Source organism: Palaemon carinicauda, chromosome 7 (genome assembly GCF_036898095.1).
Source record: "Palaemon carinicauda isolate YSFRI2023 chromosome 7, ASM3689809v2, whole genome shotgun sequence".
Lineage (NCBI taxonomy): Eukaryota > Metazoa > Arthropoda > Malacostraca > Decapoda > Palaemonidae > Palaemon > Palaemon carinicauda.
The window spans coordinates 31,171,096-31,183,595 of NC_090731.1; the positions used below are offsets into that span (position 1 = coordinate 31,171,096).

The 12,500-nt window shown below is 38.7% G+C and overlaps 1 protein-coding gene across 1 annotated transcript in view; it reads right to left on the reverse strand.

The window, feature by feature from the left end:
- LOC137644232 (uncharacterized) overlaps positions 1–12,500 on the reverse strand; it is a 253,394-nt gene that overhangs the window by 14,907 nt on the left and 225,987 nt on the right. Inside the window, exon 4 of the mRNA XM_068377230.1 lies at positions 844–957. Coding sequence (XP_068233331.1) covers positions 844–957 — 114 coding nt within the window. The remainder of the gene's footprint in view (positions 1–843; positions 958–12,500) is intronic.

The window sequence follows — 12,500 nt, forward strand, 5'->3', positions numbered from 1 at the left end:
GTAAGACAAGTTAGGCAAATATTCGAGCTTCCTCCCCCTGGCAAGATCAACCAATTATGGTCTTTATTAGCATTCAATTACCTGGACAATGAATCCAGTGGGAAAATCCAATAGATTCATTATATGCCAAATAGTGACTAATATTTACGTTACCAACTATGAGTAGGGATTTTCAAAATCCCAAAATGATCTTACTTAGTCCAAACTGTGTAATTGTGTCAATATTTGGATTTCATTAATAAAAGACGATAGGCTTTACATAAGAAGGCATAGAGCCGGCGATAGTGAACATATAAGTAATGTATGGTGAAATCAGGTAATAGGTTGGCACCCGTTCAGATACTACTGCTAGAGAATTATTTGGTCCTTTGACTGGAATCTTTTCTTATTACGGCTCGTTTTTCCTTTAACTACACCTACACCGAATAGTTTGGTTTATTCTTTACAAATTCTCCTCTTTGCTCATACACCTGACAACACTAACATAATAATAATAATAATAATAATAATAATAATAATAATAATAATAATAATAGAATCTCACCATTAACGTAATAACTACATTACGAAACACGATCAAGCACAAAAAAAAGTAAAAACCCTCCATTGTAAGACAAAATCTCTGAGTAAATCCCTGTATCTTCAAGAATACCCAAATATCTTCCCTCACATCTCGATAAAACAATAACTCTCCAATACACAACTCAAACATCTTGCTTTTCAAACTAGGGTTATAGCTAGGCGAATAATAATAATAATAATAATAATAATAATAATAATAATAATAATAATAATAATAATAATAATAATAATAATATAGATAAACAACAATGACTGACTCACCAGTGACCATATAACGTGACGTCAGCGAAGGTTGAGAGTTGACCTCGCAGACGTAAACTCCGTTGTCCGAAACCTTGACGTTTTTGACGACCAGTACCCAGACGTCGCCACCTGCTGGGATAGAGAAAGATGTTCAATTTCAGGAACCAAGAACAAGACCCCCAGAACAATGACAACCACGATCCTGACATCCCCACAAATGGAGAAATCGTCTGGCCGAATGCTGATTTTGGCGGCGAACATGGTCCGGAATTCCAGTCTGCTGAGCGAGGGAATGGGCTGCCTGACTTTGAGCCCGTCTCCGCGCGTACCTCAGCCAATCAGGGAGCTCGGATACCTCTCTCATCCCAGTCCATTGAGCGAGAGAGGAGCTTTCCTGACTTTTTGGCTGGCTCGGCGCGTGTCTTGACCAATCAGGATTCAGGATTCCTTCCTACCTCTCAGCCTGGGAGGCTGAGCCGAGCTCGTCGTACATCAGCCACCCGAGCCTATAACCTCCGCTCGGTCAATCAAAATTCGAAGCCCCTTTCTACGAACCAGAACCGGGATATATAAGGACCCAGATCCAGCCAGAGCCTCACTTCTCGCCTGAAGACGGAGCAAGCAGTTCCGAAACGCGTCGCGATCCACTCCTGACTTTACATGTTGTAATTTTCGAGTATTACTTGTATTTGTAGTAATTACATCCAGCCTTAACCTGAATTGCATTTTTCACCCACCTGATGAACTTCGCCAACTTGCTAGCTGAATGTAGCAACCCTGGAAAGAGAATTGTCCGTAGAATTGAGAAATTGGACAAGAAATTGAATTCTGCCGATGCAGCAATAGTATTCAACTCCACCAGTTTGAAGGAGGGTCTCCTACCGAGAAATAAAAATATTAATAATAACAATAATAATAATAATAATAATAATAATAATAATAATAATAATAATAATAATAATAATGAAGGATAAGAGACCTTTTCAGAAAAAAAAATTAAGCAATACATGCCTAATGAAAACTGTCAAATCTTATAGTATTAAATAATTTAGAAATCTTGAAGAAAAATTGTCAAATTAATGTCAACAGAAAATTAGGGTTCCTACACAAACTTGAACCTAAAGTTTTCTTTTCTGAATCTACCTCTGAGACAAGACTGGATGAACACTGTTAAAATTTGCTTTAAATAAAAGGTAAATGCCTGGCAACATTCATTCCGGTTTTTACCATTTTACAAACAAATATATTGACGTAAAAGAGTGATATTACGGTCACCAAACCGTAAAAGATAATAACAGAGTGGGGTAAAATTACGGTCGCCTGTATTTAACTGAAAAACGTCTGAGAACAGTATATTTTTTTACGGAGAATTTCCAATTAAAATCCCGGTGTTTCTTTTTAACAGTTAAGGGTAGTTACCCTCTGTATTAGGACACTTAAAACAAACAAATCCACACCACAAAATAGTCGTAACAAAGTGAATATGGCTGCAAGACATTGTAATATCAATGGATTAATCTAACATGTGCCATCCATAAACATCAAATGATAGTTTGCTGTCTCCTGGATATCTGATTGTGTATTTTCCAGCATCTAGTAATTTCCAGTAAGGGCCGTCAATTATCTATTTCTTTTAAATATCCTCAAATGACAATGTATAATGGTTCTTTTCCAAATGGTTATTCCTAGCATTTTCCTGTACACTAATGCGTACTAATAGCCAATAAAAATTAATCCCCCTCCCCCCACACAAAAGAAATATTAATGAGAGAATCCATTACAAAGTATCTAATATTCATCAAGTTATTACCAAAATTTATCAAGGCCTATTTTGCGCTCTTAGAATTACTAAAAATTTATAAAATTCTCCCAGAACGAGTTAAGATTTCCATCTTATAATTAGGGCAACATATATTTCATTAACATCATTGCTAAACAGCAGGAGAAATAGATTGAAAATTAAAAACTGCATCTGAATAATAGCCACGGACCTGTATACATATCTCATTAGAATGGGAAAACCAGAGCATCTCAAACATCACTAAAGATCTCCTAAAGATAAGATCTCTTAAGGATAAGATCATTGACTGGAAGGATACGTAAAATATAATTCACTTTAAAATTTCCTGTAAAAAAAAAACCGTAAAAACCCTGGAATAAATATTGCCAGATGTTTACCGATTCAAAAACGGATATATTGACGTAAAGGAGTGATATTACGGTCACCAACGCGTAAAAGATAATAGCAAAGTAGGGGGGAGGGAATACGGTCCTCTGTATTTTACTAAACACGGCTGAGAACAGTAACAGAATTTCCCATTAAAACTACGGTTTTTTTTTTTAACAATGTTGGTAACCTAAAAGGAATCTAGAAAATTTCAAGATTATCCATCCCCTTTACAGTTCTCCTGCTAGAGGGCACACTATTCTATCTAATTTTTCTTCCTCTTGTTAAAGTTTTTGTAGTTTATATAGGAAACATTTATTCTAATGTTTATTACAGTTCATAAACTATTTCATTTTCTCTTGTTTCCTTTCCTCACTGGGCTATTTTCCCTGTTTGGGCCTCTGGGCTTATAGCATCCTGCTTTTCCAACTAGGGTTGTAGCTTAGCAAGTAATAATAATAATAATAATAATAATAATAATAATAATAATAATAATAATAATAATAATATACGCTAAACTCCACGGACCATTGTGCATAAATAGTTTGCACATGTATTAGCAACGGATAAACATACATTTTTTCTTGAGTGAAGAAGTCGGGAGAGTCTATGGAGACAATTTTATGACAATTGCAAAGATGTTTTTTCTCAGTTTACATATTACAGAAGTTAAAGAAGTGATTAAGAAAATGGCTCTGAAAGAGAGATGCGCTTTCATTTATATAAGTGATGAAGGAATTAAGCCTAGATCCAATAACCTGTTCTGATTATCAAGAAGTTTTATTCCAGCTGTGACCAAGTTGTGGAATGATCTTCCTAATTAGGTAGTTGAATCGGTGAAATTTCAAAAGTTTAAACTTGCAGCGATTGTTTTTATGTTAAAAAGGCCAATATAAGTCTCTTTTTATAGTATATATATAAAAAGATCTATCAATGTTGAATTTTTATTGAAATACTTTTATTTTAATTGTTTATTACTTCCTTATTTTCTTTCTTGACAAGGACTATTTCTCACTATTGGAGCCCTTTGTGCTTATAGCATCCTGCTTTTCCAACTAGGGTTGTAGCTCTAATAATAATAATAATAATAATAATAATAATAATAATAAATAGATGAGTCATCCTACCGATGCCATGTACCTCTGGTTATTCCATTTATACAAAAGTAAAGGAAATATCAACATTATCGCCACTTATCGCAATATCTACCTTGCGTTTCATATTTCTGGAATACCAAATAAAGATCTTTGCTGTTTTGCAAGGATTTCAAAGGATTATCTAAAGGTTAGTAAAAGATAAAGATCATCAGGCAGGCTAAAATAAAAAATAAATGTGAAATGCATTTTGTTTTGTGTGGTGTGGGTTTGTAAAAAGGAATTTTAGAAATATATAAATAGTGTAAATATTTATATACCTACTTTACATTATATATATATATATATATATATACATATGAATATGTGTGGATGTGTATATCCATCCATATTCGTGTGTGTATATATATATATATATATATGTGTGTGTGTCTGTGTCTGTGTATAATTAAATGAATTCCTTACTATATTTTAGGTTGAAAGCACATCTCCAGTAACTGCCTTAACAATATAGTAAATAAATCAAAATATGTTTAGTTTTCAGCTTAATACATCCAAGGCGTGGTTAAAATGAATCATACCACAGGAGAAACCTTAGCAATCATGAACATTACATTTTTACAATATATATACACATAAACATACACACACACAAACATATAACATTATATATATATATATATATATATATATATGTATATATAGGCCTTCTCCTTTATTTTAAGATAGGCAAAGGCTAGGAGAAGGAAAACTCCAAAATCAAACCAAACAAGACCCCAACGGCGGAGCTTCCCAGCGCGGCGGAAGAGGGCAATGCCTGTCGGGCAGGCAACAAGGCGGGCCTTGACATAACAAGAACCCGGCAGCCCGATGCAACCAACATCGGAGAAGCCGCCTGTCTCATATGTCTTGAGCCGCGGTGAAAATGATGTGGGCCAAGTGTGTGTGCGTGGCTGTTGCAAAGCCACGACCACCCAAAACAATATACCCAGCTACTGGCATTCTGTCGTTTCCTCCACCCTTCTTCATCTCTTTCTCCCATCATCATCATCATCACCACCAGCAAGTCCTGAGGCGACAGCACTGTGGGTGAAGGGGGCAGGCCTGGATAGCTGGAAGCCCTTAGCCCACGACTGCACTCAGGCGGCGAGTCTAAGATTCAGTCGCTCTCTGGTGACGGTGCCGTGACACCAGAGTTCTTCAGCTGGACCCGTGACTGGGCAGGCCTATTGAGGACACCGTAGCCCACCCCACATGGGGAGGCCCCTAGAAAAGGTGGGGTAAAAATCGGACACAGCAAACCCGTCTGGTCAGCTCACCGCGGCTGGCGGACATCCCACTAATGCGGTCGAAATAACAAGAAAAAATATTAACCTTAGGTGCGTGGAACATCCGCACCCTCCAAGACGTGACGAACACCAACCGCCCGGAACGACGTACAGCCCTCGTCTGCAAGGAGCTAGCCCGCTTCAATGTTGATGTGGCGGCTCTTAGCGAGACCAGACTACCCGAAGAGGGCAACATCAGGGAAGCTGGAACAGGCTACAACATCTTCTGGAAAGGCAAGGCCCTAGAGGAGCCTCGCATCCACGATGTCGGCTTCGCCATCCGTTCCCAGCTAGTGCAGCAGCACAACCTAGCTCCCAAGGCCATCAGTGAGCGCCTGATGACTGTCCGCATCCCCATCACGCAGGACAGACATCTCACCCTGATCTCTGTCTACGCCCCGACTATGACCTCAACTGATGATAACAAAGCTGCCTTCTACACCCAGCTCGACCGCACCATCCAGGCAGTGCCCGCCAATGACAAGCTCGTTGTGCTTGGCGACTTTAATGCCCGAGTAGGCAAAGACCATCGCCTGTGGGAGGGAATTATCGGCCGCCATGGCATTGGAAATTGCAACGCCAATGGCCAACTCCTACTGGGTCTGTGTGCAGAACACCAACTTGTGGTAACCAACACCATCTTCCAGTTACCAAAGCGACAAAAGACCACATGGAGACACCCACGGTCTAAACACTGGCACACCCTGGACTACGTCCTGACCAGAGCCAGAGATCGAGGAGACGTCCGCATCACCCGATCCATGCCCGGAGCGGACGACTGCTGGACGGACCACAGACTCCTCATCTCCCGACTCTCCGTGATGACCCTACGACCACCCAGAAGGGCACCTGACAGCGTACCACACCAACGCTTTGATTGTAGTAAGCTAAAAAACCCACAGGTGGCACAGAACTACAAGGAGGCCTGCGAACAATACCTCGCAGACCCTGTGGGTCAGGCCACTGTTGAGCACCACTGGACCACCCTCAGAAACGCCATGGCCTGTGCCGCGGAGGAAACACTAGGCTACACCACCAAGAAACGGCAGGATTGGTTAGATGAGAATGATGCTACCATCTCTCTTCTCATTGAAACCAAACGACAAGCACGCCTGACTTTGGAAAACCAACCAACAGCAGCTAACAAATGTGCTCACAAGGTGGCTGAAGCTGGTTGCCAGAGAGGTATCCGTGAAGCCCAGAACATCTGGTGGCAAAGAAAAGCTGCAGAAATACAGAGTTTCGCTGACCAACGTGACCTGCGCAGATTCTATGCAGCAACAAAGGAAATATTCAGTCCCACACGGTCATCAGTGGGCAGCCTGAAGGACGCGGATGGGGCCACGACCATCACCGACAGCGAGGGCATCCTGGCCAGGTGGAGGTCTCACTTTGAGAACCTCCTCAATGACCAAGCAGACACCCCAGACGATCTCCTGCGAATGACCCCGCAGCATCCCGTCCGTCACTGGATGGCACTACCACCCTCCATCCATGACTTCAACAAGGCCCTGCAGCGCATGAAGCCCGGCAAAGCCCCAGGGTCAGACAACATCCCGTTGGAGCTCCTCACTCACGGTGGCCCCTGCTTGAAGAACCGTTTGATGCTCCTTATACTGAAAATATGGGAGACCAAGACCACCCCCAGTGACTTCCGCGATGCAAACATCACTACCATCTTCAAGAAGGGAGACAGGGAGAACTGTAACAACTACCGGGGAATATCACTACTAAGTATCGCGAGTAAGATTTTCGCTCGGATTCTCCTTGACCGCCTCCTTATTCTCGCAGAAGACGTCCTGCCAGAGTCCCAGTGCGGCTTTCGACCTTCCCGCGGGACCATAGACATGATCTTCTGTGCGCGACAACTACAAGAGAAGAGCCTCGAACAACAACACCCCATAATGTTCATCTTCTGGGATTTGAAAAAGGCCTTCGACAAAGTACCTCGACCTGCCATGTGGGCTGTCCTCAAAAGATATGGCTGCCCACCCGATTTTGTCAAGCTGGTGCGTGCTCTCCATGACGGAATGGTTGGGAGAGTCTGCCACCAGAACTCTCTTTCAGACCCATTCCCCATCAACGGCGGCCCGAAGCAGGGCTGTGTTCTGGCCCCGACGTGTTTCTCGCTATACACTGCCGCAATGCTCAACGAGATTCCCCCAGACACACCCTCAGTCGACCTACGTTTCCGCATGGATGGGGGCACTTTCAACCTCGCTAGACTCCGCGCCAGAACCAAGACCACCTTGTGTGCAGTGCGAGAACTGCAGTATGCTGACGACAATGCCACCCCAGGTCAGACGGCAGAGGACCTGCAGTCGTTAGCTGATGCATACAACTCTGCCTACGAACGTTTTGGGATGCAAGTCAACTCAGACAAAACCAAGACCCTCGTCCAACATCCACCAGGACTGATGCTCCCCAACTTCAATACCACAGTGAATGACCAACCGTTAGAACAGGTGGACCAGTTCTCCTACCTAGGGAGCATCCTAACATCAACTCCCACAAGCAGAAAGGACGTGGAGAACAGGATCAGGGCAGCCCAATCCGCCTTTGGCCGACTCAACTGCCTCGTATTTAACAACCACGCACTGACAATGACCACCAAAATAATGGTTTTCAGGGCAGTAGTCCTCTCCACGCTCCTGTATGCATGTGAAACATGGACGCTATATAAAAACGATATTAAAAACCTAGAACGCTTCCAACAAATGAAACTGAGGCGGATCTTGAAAATCCCCTGGGAGAGCCACACCACCAACATTGAAGTCTTAGAACGTGCCTCGCTGACCAGCGTGGAGGCCACCATCATCCACCACCACCTCCGCTGGATAGGACACGTGAATAGGATGGATCCATCTAGGCTTCCAAAGAAAATATTCTACGGAGAACTGACCCAGGGCACCAGACCACGAGGAGCCCCGAAAATGCGCTATAAAGATCAACTAAAGCGCACCCTGGCTTTAACTGACATCGATCCTTCCTCATGAGAAGAAACAGCCAGGGACAGGAAAACCTGGAGGAGTACAGTACACCATGGCACCATGGACTTCGAGGAGAGGAGGAGACAAAATGAGGAGGCTAGGAGGAGAAGAAGGAGAGAGCGATTAGAACAGCCCCGCCCACCACCTACCCTCCCTTGTGAACACTGTCCGCGACTCTTCCACCACAGACTAGGACTTAACAGCCACATCAGGCATAAGCACCCACCCCACAGATAGGAGGCTGATGGCTAACGACAGAACTCAATACTCGGACACGAGTGGGCGCCGACGATGATATGTATATATATATATATATATATGTATATATATATATATATATATGTATATATATATATATATATGTATATATATATATATGTATATATATATATATATATATTTAATATATATATATATATACATATATATATATATATATATACATACATATATATATATATATATATACATATACATATATACATATACATATATATATATATATATGTATATGTATATATGTATATGTATATATATATATATATATATGTATGTATATATATATATATATATATGTATATATATATATATGTATGTATATATATATATATATATATGTATATATATATATATGTATATATATATATATGTATATATATATATATATATATGTATATATATATATATATATATATGTATATATATATATGTATATATATATATGTATATATATATATATGTATGTATATATATATATATATATATGTATATATATGTGTATATATATATATATATATATATATTCTCTAGTCAACTCAAAAGTGGTGTTTTCTAAATTAATTGCAGATATCAGAAATAGTGTAACATTGAAGTTTATGTGTAACTATACATTTTAAAGGTTGAAACATCACAGCCTGAATAAATATTACAATTATGATTGTTAAACAATGAATAAAAATTAATCATCTACTGTATATATAAAGCATTTAATTAACTCAATTTTTTATGGAAGTGAAAAATGATCTGGTTACTCTAATCATTTCATATTATATAACCAAGGATTAACATGAGTAAAACCACACAAAATAAAATTTCTATTCAGTTATTTTTTTTTATTCAAAAAGGCTTCTTGAAACGTACGGCTTAGATCTCTTTGTTCTGTCAGGACCATAATAAGACCGGTGGTACTATGAATTTTTTAGGAGGTATGGAGCGTACATAGCACAAAATTCTATCTTTTGCTGCCTAATAAAGTATAATAAATCGTAAAATAACAAATTTTTACATTCCAACCCGAAAAATTGAAAATCGTTTTCAATAAATCTGTTATCTAGTGGATTGACGTAATTACTTTAAATACAAACTAAAAGTTACACAGTTACAAATCTGCTGTAAGAAATTATAAACTTAAACTCACGGTCCCACACCGAGATCGATCTGCTGCCGTGCGAATACTAGGTGAAAACCTTACCACTGTACATGTATGAGTCAAACTATAGTATGCAGATACGTTTCACAGTAAAAAAAAGTACATTCTCAAAATGTCGATATGAAGAGGCTCAAAAAATTTTCATATACTTTTCTTTAGAGAGAAATTATAATTTTTCTCGGAATAAAGATTTTCAGTTGACAAATGCTTATCCATAACCTATAAAAGTTTGAAGAAAATCTATCAGAGGAAAGCACACATTAAGAAAAAAAAAAAAAAAAAAAAAAAAAAAAAAAAAAAAAAAAAAAAAAAACCTTGTACTCTTTTTAAAGAGGGATTACAATTTTACCCAAAATAAAGACCTCCAGTTGACGGGAACTTTTTTGGAAGCTATGAAAGTTTTATCAGACGAAAGGGTGTATTCCAGTATTGATTACTGATATAATATTAAAGGACGTCTTTCGCTCCCAGGGGTAATTACTGTGATATAATTAAAGCACTCAGGGGGTAACATGAATAATACTTTACATATGTTGATGAGAGGGAAAACACAGGTAATAAATAATAATGTACATAGATACAGTAATGGTATATTTGTTGCAGAACTTTCCCAATGGTTCGTTTTACTTTCTTTGTGTAATGTATGACTTTTCTCCAAAGTAGAAAATAACATGAGAATTATATCATACGAACCATTAAGAAGATTCACGTACAAATGAATGCCATATGCTTAGCATTTTTCAAAGAAGATCTACTCCCAAATCATAAACATAGGATTTCTTTATACATATTTACATAGATTATTTTACACAATTCCACAATTAACCTTAAACCTGAACATATAATACAACTACTACCATTACAGTGATCCTGAAAAAAAAAACATATCAAAATATGATTAGTGAAAAGAATAGCGTTTAGAAAAGTAGCAAGAAGTGACAAGCGAGCTGGAATTGATTATAAAGGAAAAAAAGCAGATGTTTGTGGCAGAAGAGTAGAAAAGAAAACGGTGGAAGAAGAGGGTTAACTTGCCTGGCCGGATGATACTAATGTTGTAACTGGGAGCTGAAATTAAATGGGAATATAGGATCAGGCAAGACATGGGACAAACTTTTATGAAATACGAACAACGGAGAGAATAGAAAAATGCATTCTGATGGGGGCTAACTCTCCGTATCAAGGAAAATTCAAAACAAAATGTAACAGGTGATAGATCATTTATAAAAGATGAGATATTTGAATAGCTGGAGTACCCTATGAAAGAAAATATATCGGCTTTGTAAGCGATTATCAGCAGCACTAATTAAGAAAAACAGGGACATCACGAAACAGAAAATATGAAGGAAAAGTAACATCACATAAGAAATAAACTTGGCATAGATGAATGATGATAATAAGCCAGACGAGTATTGGTCTTAGGATAACAACCAACATTCGAAACACATAACGAAAAACAGAAGTAATATATTTATGAAAACTTAAAAATAAAAGCTGAATATTAATAAACATTCACATCTAACAACAGAAAACATAACAAAAGGTTACGCTGATTGGAGTTGTCTTCAATAATACAAACCTCTGCCTTGCAGCAGAAACTCAAAAAGGGGACACTTGCATAAAGAAATAACTACAGATAATCACTTACCTGTTTGTATCATGAAATAATTAAAAAGAAAATATGTCTGAGTTGCTGAATGATGTATCTTGAAAATCCACTCATGATAAGGAGGAAAACACAGTATAAAAAAGGCTCTACCAGCTCCCATCTGCCTAGTTTTGAGAACAAGGGTCTCATGATTAACAATGTCAAAGGAAGTACTATATTCAAGACCAATCATGCAAACTTCCTGACCAAAATCAAGGGATTTCTGTACGGTGTAGGGAATTGTACGAAGGACATCACACGCGCGTAGGCCGTTAGAAAAGCCAAACTGCAAACTACCAAACACACGATTACCTCAAGCATATCTATTCATATGTTTTACCCAGAGGCATTAACAAACTCTTGATAAAAATGGATAGAAAGACATTGGGCAGTAGTCAGCAAGCCTAGAGCTACCACAAACCCATTTACTTAGTAGAGTAACATCACCAATTCTCCTACAAGTGCAACCTCATCTTGCTAACTTTTGAAAAATAACAGAAAGCTTAGGAACCGAGAAATCCACAATCTTCACTAGAAATAAAGGAAAGATACCATTTTGGTCTGCACATATATAAGCATCAATAGATTTATATCTAGGTAAGCATCAAGGCCAAGTGTTAGTGCTTTTATTTTACAGAACTGCAAAACTAAACTACTTAGTTTATCGGCAGGAAAACAACTCTGCTTACTGATATATTACTTATCCAAAGATGATAGGCCTCTTGTTTTTCGAAATAAGCATGACTGCCATCATCCTAAAACCGGGGTTTATCCCTGGTTTAGTAATTTAACACACGAGCAGGGATAAGCCTATCAATTATATTGACCAAATTTTCATTCAGGAGAACAAGCTTAATCCCTTTATATGATTGTGACCATTAAAAACCAAAATATCACTCAAGAGGCAATTCCAGTCCAAAAGATCACTCCAGAGCAATTCCAGTCCAAAAGATCACTCAAGAGGCCATTCCAGTCCAAATGATCACTCAAGAGGCAATTCAAAACCAAAAGATCACTCAAGA